We start from the raw sequence: 18,439 nt of genomic DNA, 5'->3' as shown, positions 1-18,439 counted from the left end.
ATTGAAGAAAGAAGAGAAAGCCATCAAATTAATTTTGTTAAACATGGTAAGCATCATTTTGTTGGCTAACTGCTCCAAATACAAGCGTTTATAAACACCCCAAATAAATCATTGAGATGTCTCTACTACAGGTATTGTAATAATACTGTTTGCTGATTATCAGTGGACATTAGCAATATATAAATCATAGAAAAGTGTCAAAAACCTAATTTACCATTGAAGAAAAGGAGACACTAAGAAGGTAACCTTTAGAACCTGATAGCGAGCTCTTGCTGCAACCATCCAGGAACCTGGGCTTAGAATTTCCAGGGTGTTGTTCTCACATCTAACAACAAATTACTTTGATAAAAGATAAATTTCAATTTAGCATATAGTTTTCAGATCTGAATTTTTAAGTAATATATTCATGCAGAAAAGAAAAAATGTCTAGCAGTACTTACAGTTTTTTAGGTTAGACAGTGCAATTCTGAAAGCCTCCCTTTCACTTAACCACCAGTTCATTCTACTACTTAGAGATACCAACATCTGAAAATTCTTGTTTATTCTCCCAGAGAGAATCCCTGTGTAAATGTGCAGATACATATATGGATACATTCATTATGTGAAAAAACAGGTGTATAGTATGTTTTACAAGTTGGATTTGTTTTTTATATCTGGAGAGTGGGTCAGTCCATTCATGCATATCTAGCTAATTTTTTATACTTTCTTCATTTATTTCAATGTATGGACATATTGTACTTTTCTGAAACAATGTGGTCTTGAGAGATAGTTACATTATTTTCAGTTCTTAGCTTTCATAAATAATACTGAAATTAATGTGAACTTGCTGGGCTGCTTAGGGCCCCACCAAGTTGCTGAAGCTGGCTTTGAACTCATGATCCTCCTGCCTCAGCCCTTCAAGTTGATGGGATTATAGTCACACATCACTGCACCCAGCTGGAGGGACCTTTTTTTTTTTTTCTTTAACCATACCGCCATAGAATTCCAATTTAATTTTTCTAGTTGATTAGCCAGTTCTTGTAACACTTACTACTAGATAATATAATTTTCCTCATTGAATTGAAATGGCACTTTATTGCATATAGTGTATTTTTGTATGAATTTTAGTCAGTTTCTAGATTCTCTGTTCTATTAATTCAAGTATCAGTGTCAAATAGTTTTTATTATTATAGGACTGCCTGCTCTTATTGTTATTTATTTTTTAATTGTAGATGGACACAATACCTTTATTTTATTTATTTATTTTTATGTGGTACTGAGGATCAAACCCAGTGCCTCACACATGCTATACAAGTGCTCTACTACTGAGCTACAAACCCAGACCCTGCTCTCATTATTTATCTATTCTATCTATTCTATTTATTCTTGCAGATCTGTATGACTTTATTCTAATTACCTAGTATTCTCCCCTCCCCTGAATTATTGGTGGAATTTTTAGTACAATTGAGTTAAATGTATATATTAATTTAGATGAAATTCTATAATAGTGGTTCTTTGAAACCAACCAAAGAATATATCTTTATATTTAATCATATCACTGTATCCCTTCAGTGGTATTTTAAGTTTTTTTCATATATATCTTTCATATTCCTTCTAAGTTCACGCCTACGTTTTTTGTGTGCTTCTATAAAAAAAGAATCTTTTCTTCACTGAATTCATATATGTGTAATATATATATTAGTTTTGTATCCAGCTGTTTTATTGCATTTTTCTATTGTTTTAAGTAATTTTTATCCAGTTTTCTGGGATTTACAGGTATAAAGCTATATCACAGGCAAATAATGATAAGTTTATCTCCTCCTTTACAATTTTTATACACCTGGCATTTTTTTTTCTTATCTAATTGCATTGTCTACCACCAGAATAATAGTAAATTGTATCAATGATAGTACACATTCTTTTTTTCACTTTGAACTTTAACAGGCAAAATTTTGTTGGACTAAACCATATAAAAATTTTTTTTGTAAGCAAAAATGTTGAATAGCAGTTTCATATCGTTCAATATAATGGTATGTCTCCATAAAACATGGTGACTTTTGAAAACACACATACAAAAGTTTAAGAATAATTCATCTCTTTCTATTTTATTTATTCAACAAAGATTTACTAAAGACCTACTTTGTGTCAGATATTGTTCTAGGATGTGGGGAGATAGCTATTATTATAGAGCTTACATTCTGATAGAGGCAAACAATACCTAAATCCATAAATGTTAGATATAGTAAGTGTTAAGAATAAAACTAAGTTAGAGATAATGGACACAAAATAATAGGGGTGGGATAGTGGTGGAATTGTGCTATTTTAGATACGGTAGTCAGATCACTCTTCTAAAGTGATCTTTGGCCTGAGTGAAATGAGGAATTGAATCATGCAGATACTTTTGGGAAGAGCATCACATGAGAGAAAACACCCTTCAAAGGTCAAAGGCATATATGCATCCAGAATAGATGCTTAGTTTTACTAAATCCTTTCTCTCTACTAGAGAGGTGACCAGATGATTTTCTTACTTTGATCTATAAATTTGATTAATTATATTACTGCATTTCCTGATTACAAACCATCCTGGCATCTTTGATCTGACACATGGTTTTTGTCGGATGTTAGGCTATCTTCCTGAAAGTTTTATATGTTTTTTTTTTTCTTTTCTGGATGCCCTCTAGACTATTTTGAAACTATTTAACCTATGCATTTTGAAAAGACTTGATTTAATTTACCTCTAAAACTATCAAAGCCTGTAACTGGGGTTGTGGCCCAGAGGTAGAGCACTCACTTGCCTAGTATACATGAGGCACTGGGTTTGATTCTCAGCACCACATAAAAAAATGAAATAAAGATATTGTGTAAACTAAAAAATAAATATTAAAAAAAACTATCAAAACCTGTTGCTTCTGTGAAGCAGAGCATGAGTAGTACTTCCTTAATTTATTTCTATCTTTCCCCGGCAAGTAGTCTATTTGGAGTTTCTGACTCTTCCAAGGTGGCTAGTCAATATTTTATTGGATAGTCATTCATACAGATTTTCAGCTTTATTTAAATACAATTAGTTGAAGCTGAAGTTGTTTTTGTTCATTGATGACTTTTGCCTGAAGATATTTTCCACACCATAGGCAATTTATATTTAAAATTGGATAATGTGTTGGATTAAAAGTAGCTTTGCAAGGAGGGTAGGACAGGTATTGTCTTATGTGCACCTTAATTATGAGGAGACTACAGCTTAGAGATCTGCTGTTAACAGTAGCTGAAACTAGAACTACCAGTTCTTTTGATCCCCTAATGAGCCTTGCAGAGAACTGCGTTCCCTCTTAGTATACACCTTTCTCCCATTGCATTTGCTCCCATCTCTTTCCTTCCACCCAATTTCATCACCTTACATTTACTGCTTACTAACTAAGTTAATGGCACTGTCTGCCTGCGACATATAGTTTGTTAGCCAAGATCATGGTTCTCTTTCTCCTGTGTTCACCTGCTGGAGTATGCTGTTTATTGCCAAGTGGCAAAGTGTTTGAAGGGAAGCTAATATTTAAAGGGATCGTTTCATAAAGGTCACTGTAATTGAGAATGTGTGTCTGGTTGTTTTTCTTCACTGCAATTGACTTCTGTCAGTGATGAAATGAAGATTTATTTACTGTATCTTGCTTTAACACAGAAAATCACTCTTAGACATTCTGTAAATCTGTCTCCCTACTAACAACGTATACTCATCTGCCTTCTCCAGTGATGATAATGAAGAGTCTTTGAACACTTTACATTTATCAGTTGAATGTTTAAGCTTCATTCCTTCATTAGCAATGATATAGCCATGAAAGTTTTCAAACACAGCAGGATCACAGAGGACTCTGTTCAGCCACACATGGGCAGATTTAGTTACAGTTTCTTGTTTAAAAGATGCTGTAGGAGGGAGGGGAAAGGAGCTGGCTGGGGCGTAGTGGGCAGGATGTGGATCCAGAATGCTATTAGCTTTCACATCAGACAGGGATAGATGTGTGTGGGAGCCTGGAGCTTGGCCAGCAGCCTGCCAGTCTGACAGCTCTGTCAACCATGGCCATCTTTCTTGCCAGATAAGCTTCCATTATTGCTGGTTCAGTCAATTTAATTTTTGGTGTATGTGTCTTGTCTGATACAGGATATGTGCTTGTGTGTGTGGTTGTGTATGTATCATCCCATCTATAAAGGATACATTTAAAGTCATGTTGAGTTAATAGGCAACATTTAAAGAAGTTATTTTGTGACTGAGTGAAGGTTTATGTATTATTTGTGTCAGGAAGAGAGACATGCACAGAGAGAAAAATATCTTTTTTTTTTTCTCCTTGAGTTATATTTAGGTAACTAGTAGTCACTGTCTACCATATTCCTGTGTAGAAGCCAGCGCTTCTCAGAGTGGCTTTGTGAACTGCCTGTATCCTAGCTCTGTGTGTGTGTGTGTGTTGGGGGAGAAATTTTGATTTATAGGCTTCAGCCCAAACCAACTCAGATGTCATGGGATTGGGGCTGGGAATCTACATTTGAGAAGTGCCTTAAATTATCATTTTGTACACTAACATTTGGTAATAATACAAAGTAGCTATTTAAAATAAACCACGAATGATTCCCCTTAAGAAAATTCACACTTACAGATTAGATTGTTTCAATTATAGAGTTTCATAGTGAATTATTTCTACCACAAAAGAATTTGCCCCAGGATTTTTTTGAATACCAAGTTGCCATGTTGTATTTAACATTTGAATTATTTTATTAAATGTTTCCTGCATACAACTTTTTGGAAATACATCTATTATATGAAGTGAAAAATGTTTAAAGCAAGCTGTGTAATAATAATGACACTTTGTTGTACTTATACTATGCCAGGATTGTTTTTAAATTTTATTTATTTATTCATACATACATATATATTTATATATACATATACATACACATGTAATCCTCACAACAATTCTATGAGGTAAATGATATTACTGTCCTTGTTTTATAAAGAAACTGAGGCCAAAACCCCACAGTTAGCAGGTGACAAAATTGGGGTTTGAGTGCAGGGAGTCTGGCTTCAGAGTCAAGTCTGTGATTTTTAATTACTACACTCTACTCTTTCTCATCACAATGCAGCTAGTAGTAGTTTTTAGAAAAGTTGGGTGATAGTGAAGCTGAAAGGCTATTTGTGTGAGCTAGCTTGGCATAGTAGAGGGAACACTAGCCTAAGAGTCACAGTCCTGGGTGTAGTTCCATCTCTGCCACTACCTGGTGAGTCTCTTACCTTCACTGAGGCTCTTTTCCTTATCCATGAAGTAAGAGGATAGGGTTACACTAGTGCCTGGCTTTCATGTATGTTTTGAATAAAAATTGTGGCACACAGTTAAGGATTTTATAAGTGGGAACTTGGACAGGACTTTGATCACACCTGGCCTGTCTCCAGCCTGTGAGTTCTTCAGAGGGTTTATCATTCTAACGCATTCACCCACTTGATGGGAGGGTAGGTAATGGTAATTTTATAGGGTTCTCTTTGTTTTTCTTTTCCTTTCCCTTTTATTTTTTCTGTTCCTACAATTCCCACAGGTTTCATTTATGTCCCTTTTTCTACCCTCACATAGTCTTTAAACTCTCATACATAGCATCATGAGTTAGTATGCCCTATTTATGAGTCTGAGATGGGTTTATTTATTTTTCCAAAATATTTCATGTTCTAAAGAAAATAGAAAATTCTTTATCTAGAAATATCTTGTTGATTTTCTTCTTATGTGTCCCTAATATTAAAAAAAAAAAAAAAATCTTTGATTAGCTCTTCAATAGAAAGAAGGAACCATTTCAAGTGGGATCTTTTGGTCAAACCTTTTATTTAATCTTAATAATTCTGCAATTGTGATGACTGGGTCAGAGTTCATCTGAGCTGTATTCATTCTTTCAAGGTTAACAAGTGTGTCAGATTGTCAAGTCATGGCTATAATTGACTTTGGCTTTGAGGTTTTCCTTCATAATAAACAATGGGCCCTGAGCCAAAAAAGCTTGTGGTTTATACTCACATACTGATGATTAAATAATACAAGTGATTTCCCCTCTTACTCGTTCTTTTACCCAGGAGTTTACTTGATGCTCTTGAATGAATCATATCAGAAGAATATCCATAATTAAAAAGAATGTGACCTGTGGACTTTCCGTTGTAGCTGAAAACATTTTGATGACTACACTCTGGCTTGTGTGCTGGAGAAGGATTGCAGAGGCATAAGGTTAGAGCTTAGTCAGAAGAGAAAAGACAGTCCTGCTGACACTTTGAATCTCTTCTGCAAACAATGCACCCCAAAATCCCTTTTAGAAAATTGCAGAGAGAAATTTTACTTATTACTAGCTACTCAACACAAAATTCCTCTGGATGGAAATACTGAAGGTGGGACTCAGTTTCTGTCATTTTCCTATAGCACACAATTGCTAGAAAAGATTCACTTTGTACAAATAACCTTGAGAACCAATTTTTTTTTTCATATCAAGGTAAAAATTAATCAGCACAAAGTATCAGCTAATCTAAATTTATAGAATTTGCTTAAGCACCTATATTTGCCTTGTACAATTATATTTACTATTAGCAAATGCAGAGGTTACTGGAAGTAAAGCAGAGCTATATTGAAATCTAACCTACTCTCCTTGGTAACTCTAATAAACAAATTGACATAGGTAGTCAAGTGAAAAATGTTTACTATTCCCCAAATAAGTTAATCAAATTGGAAAACACAATTTTCACATCAGCCCTCTGTAAATTTAGGTTTTAAATTAACACTGAGTTAGTATTAAAAATGGGTAAATATGTGCCATAAATCAGTAAAAGAAACAGTTTAGTTAGAACTGACTTCAGTAAGTTGGATACTTTACTGATTCTTCAGTGAGGCTTACTGTATCTGCATTAGCCTGTTGAGTATCCACAGTGATTGTACATTTTGCTGAATGAAATGTTCCCCTTATCTACATTTCCTGTAAGTTAGTCCCTGTATAGGCTTTTGTTTGGGCAAATATAAAAGATAGGGAATGGTGGGCTATGGAAATGCTTTCTTGAAGTGGTGGGATGTTTCTGGCACTCTGTGTGTGTGTGTGTGTGTGTGTGTGTGCGTGTGTGTTCTGAGTTGCTTCTGCCATATCTTCATTGTCCATTTGGTTTGGTTTGTTCTACTCTTTTTTGTAGAAGCACTTAATAGAGTCTCTGTTAAAATCAGAGTACAGATTTCAAGTACCCATAAATGAATGCATGTTTTATGGCCAGTGATAATGTTATTTATAGACCTAGAGGGTTTGTTAGTTGTTGTTATTGTTTGTTTCCTGTTGACTTCAAAATCAGGAATTTCTAGAATGGCCTGTTTTATCTTTTGCCTATGTCATTTCACCTTTCTTGACTTTGTTGATTTATTTTTGTAGACGTTTTCTATGCTTAGGGCAAATTAGGCCATTCCCCAAAGAAGAAATCTAGTTTTAATCTTAACTTTGCTAGAGATTACTTACTCATCTCTGTTCCTCATTGTTTTTATAAAGTAGTGACTAAATAAATCCATTCAAAATGGCCCAGATAGTCCCAAATTGAATTTGTAAAATCTTTCTCATGTGTGAACTTCTGAACTTTTTCAAAAGAATAATGCTGGAAATAAAGTCAAAGATAAAAATTGTTGAAAAGAAAGAATAGCTGCAAGGCTTAAGCTAATATTTTCTCATTGTGCTGCTTATAAAACACTGGTACTTGTTAGGCTAGACAGAAGTGGTCAAGTTGAATGTTAAAGTTGAATAATATTTTTTAGAGAACTAAATCTTTATTCAACAGACAACACATAGCTCTTATTAGAGGTTCTCAATTATACTTTTAAGAATTTATTCATTTACTTATTTTTGTAGTACTGGGGACTGAACCTAAGGCCTCATGTACATTAAGCAGGTACTCGCCCACTGAGCTATATCCCCAGTCCTAGAGTTTTGGTTTTGAGGGCAGGATGGTTTGGGATACAAGAAAGTTGTTTCTCTAGACCACACTTCCCATCCCCTATCCATGACTAACTCTCAAGAATTAAAGGCCTAAGAGTGTAACCCCAAATTTTACTTGTTACAAAGTCTTTAGCAGCTTTCTATGGGGCCAATATCTGCAGATAGAGAAATAGTTTCCCACAGTTGAGGAAGTCTGCCATGTCTTTATCTTAAGAAGACAGATTCTTTTTTTTTTTTTTTTTTTTTTTTTTTAATTTTTTATTGTGGGTTGTTCAAAACATTACAAATTTCTTGACATATCATATTCCACACTTTGATTCTAGTGGGTTATGAACTCCCACCTTCACCCCATACACAGATTGCAGATTCACATCAGTTACACATCCATTGATTTACAAATTGCCATACTAGTGTCTGTTGTGCTCCGCTGCCTTTCCCATCATCCACCCTCCCCCCTCCCCACCTCTCCCCTCCCCTCCCCTCCTCTCTCTCTACCCCCTCCACTGTATAACCCTGAGGGTCTCCTTCCATTACCGTGCAATTTACCTTCTCTCTCCCTTTCCCTCCCACCTCTCATCCCTGTTAAATGTTAATCTTCTTCTCCTGTTCTTCGTCCCTACTCTGTTCTTAGTTACTTTCCTTATATCAAAGAAGACATTTGGCATTTGTTTTTTAGGGATTGGCTAGCTTCACTTAGCATAATCTGCTCTAATGCCATCCATTTCCCTGTAAATTCTATGATTTTGTCATTTTTTAATGCAGAGTAATACTCCATTGTGTATAAATGCCACATTTTATTTATCCATTCGTCTATTGAAGGGCATCTAGGTTGGTTCCACAGTCTTGCTATTGTGAACTGTGCTGCTATGAACATCGATGTAGCAGTGTCCCTGTAGCATGCTCTTTTTAGGTCTTTAGGGAATAGACCAAGAAGGGGAATAGCTGGGTCAAATGGTGGCTCCATTCCCAGCTTTCCAAGAAATCTCCATACTGCTTTCCAAATTGGCTGCACCAATCTGCAGTCCCACCAGCAATGTACAAGTGTACCCTTTTCCCCACATCCTCGCCAGCACTTGTTGTTGTTTGACTTCCTAATGGCTGCCAATCTTACTGGAGTGAGATGGTATCTTAGGGTGGTTTTGATTTGCATTTCTCTGACAGCTAGAGATGTTGAGCATTTTTTCATGTACTTGTTGATTGACTGTATGTCCTCCTCTGTGAAGTGTCTGTTCAGGTCCTTGGCCCATTTGTTGATTGGGTTGTTTGTTCTCTTATTGTCTAATTTTTTGAGTTCTTTGTATACTCTGGATATTAGGGCTCTATCTGAAGTGTGAGGAGTAAAGATTTGTTCCCAGGATGTAGGCTCCCTATTTACCTCTCTTATTGTTTCTTTTGCTGAGAAAAAACTTCTTAGTTTGAGTAAGTCCCATTTGTTGATTCTAGTTATTAACTTTTGTGCTATGGGTGTCCTATTGAGGAATTTGGAGCCCGACCCCACCGACTGTAGATCGTAGCCAACTTTTTCTTCTATCAGACGGCGCGTCTCTGATTTGATATCAAGTTCCTTGATCCATTTTGAATTCACTTTTGTGCATGGCGAGAGAAAGGGATTCAGTTTCATTTTGTTGCATATGGATTTCCAGTTTTCCCAGCACCATTTGTTGAAGATGCTATCCTTCCTCCATTGCATGCTTTTAGCCCCTTTATCAAATATAAGATAGTTGTAGTTTTGTGGATTGGTTTCTGTGTCCTCTATTCTGTACCATTGGTCCACACGCCTGTTTTGGTACCAGTACCATGCTGTTTTTGTTACTATTGCTCTGTAGTATAGTTTGAAGTCTGGTATCGCTATACCGCCTGATTCACACTTCTTGCTTAACATTGTTTTTGCTATTCTGGGTCTTTTATTTTTCCATATGAATTTCATGATTGCTTTCTCTATTTCTACAAGAAATGCCATTGGGATTTTGATTGGCATTGCATTAAACCTATAGAGAACTTTTGGTAATATCGCCATTTTGATGATGTTAGTTCTGCCTATCCATGAACAGGGTATATTTTTCTTTTTTTTTTTTTTTAAAAAATTTATTATTATTATTATTATTTTTTTTAGTTTTCGGCCAACACAACATCTTTGTTTGTACGTGGTGCTGAGGATCGAACCCGGGCCGCACGCATGCCAGGCGAGCGCGCTACCGCTTGATATATTTTTCCATCTTCTAAGATCTTCTTCTATTTCTCTCTTTAGGGTTCTGTAGTTTTCATTGTATAAGTCTTTCACCTCTTTTGTTAGGTTGATTCCCAAGTATTTTATTTTTTTTGAAGATATTTTGAATGGAGTGGTTGTCCTCATTTCCATTTCAGAGGATTTGTCGCTGATATACAGGAATGCCTTTGATTTATGCGTGTTGATTTTAAATCCTGCCACTTTGCTGAATTCATTTATTAGCTCTAATAGTTTCTTTGTAGAGCCTTTTGGGTCTGCTAGATATAGAATCATATCATCTGCAAATAGTGATAATTTAATTTCTTCTTTTCCTATTTTTATGCCTTTAATTTCTTTCGTCTGTCTAATTGCTCTGGCCAGTGTTTCGAGAACTATGTTGAAGAGAAGTGGAGAGAGAGGGCATCCCTGTCTTGTTCCAGATTTTAGAGGGAATGCCTTCAGTTTTTCTCCATTCAGAATAATGCTAGCCTGAGGCTTAGCATAGATTGCTTTTACAATATTGAGGTATGTTCCTGTTATCCCTAGTTTTTCTAGAGTTTTGAACATAAAGGGATGCTGTACTTTGTCAAATGCTTTTTCCGCATCTATCGAGATGATCATATGGTTCTTATTTTTAAGTCTATTGATGTGGTGAATAACATTTATTGATTTCCGTATATTGAACCAGCCTTGCATCCCAGGGATGAATCCTACTTGATCATGGTGTACAATTTTTTTTATATGTTTTTGTATCCGATTCGCCAGAATTTTATTGAGGATTTTTGCATCTAGGTTCATTAGAGATATTGGTCTGTAGTTTTCTTTCTTTGAAGTGTCTTTGTCTGGTTTAGGTATCAGGGTGATGTTGGCCTCATAGAATGAATTTGGAAGTTCTCCCTCCTTTTCTATTTCCTGAAGTAGCTTGAAAAGTATTGGTATTAGTTCTTCTTTAAAGGTTTTGTAAAATTCTGCTGTATACCCATCGGGACCTGGGCTTTTCTTAGTTGGTAGTCTTTTGATGGTTTCTTCTATCTCCTCAATTGATATTGGTCTGTTTAGGTTTTCTATATCCTCCTGACTCAATCTGGGCAGATCATATGACTTAAGAAATTTATCTATGCCTTCACTATCTTCTAATTTATTGGAGTATAAGGATTCAAAATAGTTTTTGATTATCTTCTGTATTTCTGAAGTGTCTGTTGTGATATTGCCTTTTTCATCCCGTATGCTAGTAATTTGAGTTCTCTCTCTTCTTCTCTTCACTAGCATCGCTAAGGGTCTGTCGATTTTGTTTATTTTTTCAAAGAACCAACTTTTAGTTTTGTCAATTTTTTCAATTGTTTCTTTTGTTTCGATTTCATTAATTTCAGCTCTGATTTTAATTATTTCTTGCCTTCTACTTCTTTTGCTGTTGTTTTGCTCTTCTTTTTCAAGGATTTTGAGATGAAGTATGAGATCATTTATTTGTTGGTTTTTTCTTTTTTTAAGGAATGAACTCCAAGCAATGAATTTTCCTCTTAGAACTGCTTTCAATGTGTCCCATAGATTCCGATATGTTGTGTCTGTGTTTTCATTTATCTCTAAGAATTTTTTAAGTTCCTCCTTGATGTCTTCTATAACCCATTGATCATTCAGTAACCTATTGTTCATTCTCCAAGTGATGTATGCTTTTTCCTTCCTTCTTTTATCGTTGATTTTCAGTTTCATTCCATTATGATCAGATAAGATGCATGGTAATATCTCTACTCCTTTATATTGTCTAAGAGTTGCCCTGTGACATAATATATGATCTATTTTTGAGAAGGATCCATGTGCTGCTGAGAAAAAAGTGTAACTGCTTGATGTTGGGTGGTATACTCTATATATGTCAATTAGGTCTAGGTTATTAATAGTGTTATTGAGTTCTATAGTTTCCTTATTCAACTTTTGTTTGGAAGATCTGTCCAGTGGCGAGAGAGGTGTGTTGAAGTCTCCCATGATTATGGTGTGGTGGTCTATTAGACTCTTGAACTTGAGAAGAGTTTGTTTGACGAACATAGCTGCACCATTGTTTGGGGCATAAATATTTATGATTGTTATGTCTTGTTGGTGTATGGTTCCCTTAAGCAGTATGTAGTGTCCCTCTTTATCTCTTTTGATTAACTTTGGCTTGAAATCTATTTTATTTGATATGAGTATGGACACGCCTGCTTGTTTCCGAAGTCCATATGAGTGATATGATTTTTCCCAACCTTTCACCTTCAGCCTATGTATGTCTTTTCCTATCAAATGCGTCTCCTGTAGGCAGCATATTGTTGGGTCTTGTTTTGTGATCCATTCTACTAGCCTGTGTCTTTTAATTGGTGAGTTTAAGCCATTAACATTTAGGGTTATTATTGAGATATGGGTTGTTCTTCCAGCCATATTTGTTTATTTCTGTTACTAAACATTGTTTGTTTTCCTCTTTGATTGTTTCCCCCCCCCCTTTACTGTCCTACCTCCCACTGTTGGTTTTCATTGTTATTTTCCATTTCCTCTTCCTGTAATACTTTGGCTAGGATGTTTTGAAGAGATGGTTTTCTAGCTGCGAATTCTTTAAACTTTTGTTTATCGTGGAAGGTTTTAATTTCATTCTCCATCCTGAAGCTTAATTTCGCTGGATACACAATTCTTGGTTGGAACCCATTATCTTTCAGTGTTTGAAATATGTTATTCCAGGATCTTCTAGCTTTCAGAGTCTGTGTTGAAAGATCAGCTGTTATCCTGATTGGCTTGCCCCTAAATGTAATCTGCTTCCTTTCTCTTGTAGCTTTTAAAATTCTCTCCTTATTCTGTATGTTGGGCATCTTCATTATAATGTGTCTAGGTGTGGATCTCTTATGATTTTGCACATTCGGCGTCCTGTAGGCTTCTAGGATTTGGGATTCTGTCTCATTCTTCAAGTCTGGGAAGTTTTCTTGTATTATTTCATTGAATAGACTGCTCATTCCTTTGGTTTGGAGCTCTGTACCTTCCTGTATCCCAATGACTCTTAAGTTTGGTCTCTTAATGTTATCCCATATTTCTTGGATGTTCTGCTCATGGTTTCTTAACAGTCTTGCTGAGCTGTCTATGTTCTTTTCCAGTTGAAATACTTTGTCTTCATTGTCTGATGTTCTATCTTCTAAGTGTTCTCCTCTGTTGGTAGTATTCTCCATTGAGTTTTTAAGTTGGTTTATTGCTTCCTGCATTTCTAGGATTTCTGATTGCTTGTTTTTTATAACCTCTATCTCCCTGTATAGTTGATCCTTTGCTTCCTGGATTTGTTTGCGTAATTCGTTGTTGAAGTGATCTTTCATTGTCTGATTTTGCTGTTTAATGTCTTCCTTGATACTCCAGATCATCTGAAGCATGTATATCCTGAATTCTTTATCTGACATTCCATAAGAAGACAGATTCTTACCCCACAGCCTTGTTTCTGAGCCCTGCTTTTCTCTGCCCTCTCCCAAGTTAGGGGAGGATGGAGCCCTTTATAGATAGGTACTGCCTACGGTGGTCCATAACCAGTGCTGATGAAGGAAATGTAAGCACTTGGGAAATTTTATAGCAGTTTGATATATGTGAAATCTAATAAAAATTTGGATTATATTTTCCTAGAAATGAATGTAATGTTTTGTATGCAAGGAATTGGAAATAAGAAAACAAACACTGGCCTTGGTTACCAGTTGTTTGAAAAATACAGCCCTAGGCACAGCTCCTGGTCAGGGACAAAGGCTGTCTTCAAGATACCTCCTTTGTGTCCCAGGAAGAGAGTTTATTCTTCCTTACTTCTAAATTCAAGAGCCTAGTTTGCTTTTTCTTTCTCTCTCTTTCTTTCTTTCATTTTAATTTTTAAAAGTCCAATTTTGGTAAAGTACACACAACAAAATTTATCATCTCAACTATTTTTGAGTATGCAGCTCAGTAGCATTAAATACACTTGTATTGTTGTGCAGCCAGTCTCCAAAAATCTTCATCCTGTTAAAACTAAAACTCTCTATCCATTAAGCAGAAACTCTCCATTTTTCCCTTCCACCCAGCTACTGGAAACCACCACTTTCTATTTCTGTAAGTCTGGCTACTATAAGTATTACATGTAAGTAGACTTATACAGTATTTGTCTTTTTATGACTGGCTTATTTCACTTAGCAAAATATCTGCAGGGTTTATCATGTTGCAGCATTTTAGAATTCCCTTTTCAGAATGAATAATATTCTATTTATGTATACAACATATTTTCTTGCCTATTCATGCATCAGTGAACACTTGTTTCTTCCACCCTCTGGCTCTTGTGAATAATGCTGTCATGAACAAAGGTGTGCAAATATCTCTTCAAAATTGTGCTTTGAGGGGCTGTGGTTGTAACTCAGTGGTAGAATGCTTGCCGAGAATGTGTGAGGTACTGGATTTGATCCTCAGCACCACATAAAAAATAAATAAAATAAAGGTTAAAAAAAAGAAACTTAAAAAAAAAAAGATTTTGCTTTGAATTCTTTTGAGAGTATACATGAAGTGAAATGGCTGGATCAGATGGTAATTCTATTTTTAAGTTTCTGAGGAATCTCCATACTGTTTTTCATGGTTGCTGTGTCATTTTATATTCCCATTAACAATATGCAATGATATCAGTTTCTTCATATCCTGGCCATACTTTTGATAGTAGCCATTCTAATGAGTATGAGGTAATGTCTTATTATAGTTTAGTTCAGCATTTCCTTAATGATTAGTGATATTGGGCATGTGCTTTTTAGCCATTTTTATATCTTTGGAAGAAATGTCTATTCATGTTCTTTGCCCATGTTTAAAACGAGGGTGTTTTGGGTACAAAACAAGTTCTTTATGTGTTCTGGATATTATTTCCTTATCAAGTACATCATTTTCAAATATTTTCTACCATTCCATGGTTAGTTTTTCAATCTGTTGATTGTATCCTTTGATCCACAGAAGCTTTGAAATTTTGATATATTTCAATTTATCTATTGTTTTTTTTTTCTTTTGTTGTCTCTGCTTTTGGTGTCATATTCAAGAAATCATCGCTGAATCAAGTGTCATCGAGCTTTTTCTCTGTTTTCTTCTAAGAGTTCTGTAGTTTTCATTTTTATGCTTAGGTCTTTGATCCATTTTGAGGTAATATTTAAGGTAATGGTATAAGGTAAGGATTTGGCTTCATTTACTACATGTGAATGTACAATTTTACCAAACAGTGGGTTGATAGAAGTCTAGTTCCCATGATCAATAGTGCTCTATCAAATCTACAGAAAGAAAGAATAAATGGTAATAAAACATTGGGAAATACTGAACATGGGTTTATGCCTTATTTATGGCAAGTTGAGAAAAAGGAGACAATAGCAACTTGATAGTTATATGTCAGGATTTGACTTTGCATATAAAAACATGACTCTTTAAATGAAATATCCTTTTCAACCTCTAGATTTTCTTCCTGTGATCTGCCTTCAATTTCTTTTTTTTTTAATATCCAAAAGCAGCATTGCAGCTTCATAGTACTTACATCACATTACAGCTAACACTGATGAGCAGGTGTCTTATGAAACATTGTCAGATATCTTTGGAAGGCCATGTTCCTTTTATTTTTCTTAGACATTAAATATCGAATTCAAGCCAGAACCAGTTTGTTCCCATTCAGGTTTGTCTACAACTAAATGGTTAGCATCTTTGCTACAGGACAAAACATGTAAGAAACACCAATTGTTTTGTTATAGCATGTTCAAAAGTCAGTGGTCTTGCTTTCTAGTAATTCAGCAACCCTGGGCCTATGAAACTCTGCAGCTGCTTTTTGAAATGTTAGAGGTATGACCTGTGTGAGGATGTCATAATAGTGTCTTGAAGTGACAACAAGAACTGTAACCAATTGGATTTGGTATGGGGACAGCTTGGGCTCTGGTAGGTGTGTGAGGTAACTGGAGAGAGGGAATTGTGAACAACTTGCGCACGAGGAATTCTAGAGCATGACTCATGTAAGACAACATCAGTATGAGTTGTGGATGGTTTATTTTTCCCTGGGATAATCAACAGAGGTAATGTAAAGTTTTAACCCTGCCAAATAAAAGGAATTTTTGTTGTTGTTATTATCTTTACCATTCTGAAATTACCATGATATAATGCATTGAACTAAAAATGAAGGTGCAAGCCAAAATATGTCATGTAATCTTCAGATATTATACTGTAATGTTTTTTCATAATGTAATAGAGCTGTTTTTAGCGGGAAATCAGTAGTAGCAGATATTATAGGAGCATACATTATAACCATTTGACATTTTCTTGGGATTATTTTCTGTGTGAATAGTAGTAAAAAGGAATGTCATCGAACCAGGTATGTTTAGAAATTACAGAAGGTTTTGCATGCAAAGATTACTTGATGTACGGTGGCAGTATTACAGCAATGATATTGTAGTGCAATGTTACAGCCATGTTCATTGATGTAAATGCCTGCTATCTCTATGCTTTGGTCTTGATATGAGGGTGAAAGGGATGTTAATTAGTTTGGTTTTGTTTTTTACTTTTACAGGATCAAATGACAATATTTAGATTAGCTATTATTTTAAACTCAAGTGTTAACTCAAATACTCCTTTTAGCATGTATTATAATCACATGTATTTGGAATAGTTATGTCTAGAATAAGCCAGAGAGCTATACATAACAATTATGTATATTTTCACTTGGTGACTATATTTTATCCTCCCAAATGATATCAGTTTGCCTGAATTGGAGGTGGAGGTTTTTGATGTGTGAGCTTCCACTGAATTTTATGTGTTTTTATTTCACTTAAGGAAAGGACAGTGTATACACAGTCTGTCACAAGGGAAAAAACCTTTAGAAGAATCTTTGGCTCTTTTCCTGAACATAATTAAATGTCTCTTATCCTTTCCTTTGCCAGAAATTTAATGATTTATATTTAATAATTGAAATGTAATCATTTCCCCAATTTATTCCCACTTGATGAAAGAAGCAAGGTCTAATATAATAAACACTTGCTGACTCAAATTTTCCTCCTCTTTTTAAACTATTTTTTTAGGACTCAGCCCAAAACCATGTTTGCCCAAGTTGAATCTGATGATGAGGAAGCAAAGAATGAACCAGAATGGAAAAAACGTAAAATTTGAAGAATCTTGTTTGAGAACCGTTTGCATGAGGGGAAGGGATATGGAACAGTGTTTTGTTTTCTTTAATGCTTATGAAATAAAAAATGCATTTTTATGAACAGATTTTGTCCTTTCCATCACTGAGTCATCCAAAAGATTGATAGTTATTCTTCACTACAATTGTGCTTATATTTTCTTACCTACAACTGTTAAAGTGTGTTACAAGTAAGCAAAAAATAGAGAGTTAGCCTGTTACAAGTACTTTAGGTATTTGGAGACTCATTCAACAGTTACTTGCCTTGTATAGATTCTCATAACTTCAGATGGAAAATGAACATTGAGATGTACATCTGTCTTGAGCAATTTTAGGAACATACCATGGAAATAGAGGTCAAAAAGTTTAATATTCCTGTATAATGTCACAACAATTGTTTATATGACTGTAAATAATTAGGCTGAGTTCAAACAAGAGCATTGTATACTAGGAAAGAAGAATGTGTGTCTGATTGTCTTTCTACAGTAGAACACAGTGGCTAGTTAGGAGAGCTGGCTCTGAAGTCAGGCCAGTGTGGGTTCGAGTCCTGGCTCTGCTCTTCACTGTCTGGCTCACCTTTGGAGAATTATTAAACTATGTTGTAGCCTCGAGATAGCAGTACTAACCTTGTAGGCTTATCAGAAGGATTAAATAAGACTTTCCATGTACAGCATTTGGTGCACTACTTGGAACATAATAAATTCACACTAAATATTTGCTGTTTTAACATAGGGCTAATAATATGACTTTGCTGATTTTCATTAGTATTAAATTTTAAAGATATAGAAATGCTTGGTAAAAGTAATGACTATATAAATAGGTAACATTAAAAATCATGCTAAAAGGTCCTTTTGTGATTAGAAAACTAAAACATAAGTTGGCAGTTTGTCCAAAGTAATAATGGGCCAATGGAATACAACTTTGTGGACTAATCTCACATAGACATGGGGTCACTTTTGCTTGTTAAGTAGTCCCCTCTGGACCATTCAGGCTTTCAGTACTTGCCTTTCACCCTCCTGCTCTCATTTGTTCTAGTAAATTAAGTAGTTAATAGAAGTGAATGATGATCCAGAAAGCTCCTGCTTCTACAAGTTTCACTCATAGCCCCACTCTACCAATCTTCCACTAACGCACATCTCTCTTCTCTATAGTTTCTGTGG

The 18,439-nt window shown here is 35.2% G+C and overlaps 1 protein-coding gene across 2 annotated transcripts in view; it reads left to right on the top strand.

Moving 5' to 3' along the window:
• The window catches only part of Wdr70 (WD repeat domain 70), a 307,105-nt gene extending 289,741 nt beyond the window's left edge, over positions 1–17,364 (top strand). For both annotated transcript variants that reach the window (XM_046422290.2, XM_058572058.1), the window contains exon 18: positions 17,179–17,364. In XM_046422290.2, the coding sequence (XP_046278246.1) occupies positions 17,179–17,266 (88 nt within the window). In that variant the 3' untranslated portion in view covers positions 17,267–17,364. The remainder of the gene's footprint in view (positions 1–17,178) is intronic.
• The last annotated feature ends 1,075 nt before the right edge of the window (positions 17,365–18,439 follow it).

The sequence above is a fragment of the Marmota monax genome, unplaced genomic scaffold, assembly GCF_021218885.2.
Source record: "Marmota monax isolate L192 unplaced genomic scaffold, Marmota_monax_Labrador192_F-V1.1 WCK01_AAM20220418_F8-fsc00077, whole genome shotgun sequence".
Classification (NCBI taxonomy): Eukaryota; Metazoa; Chordata; class Mammalia; order Rodentia; family Sciuridae; genus Marmota; species Marmota monax.
Note: the sequence above shows the minus strand (reverse complement) of the source record. Positions and strands in the feature narration are given on the sequence as shown.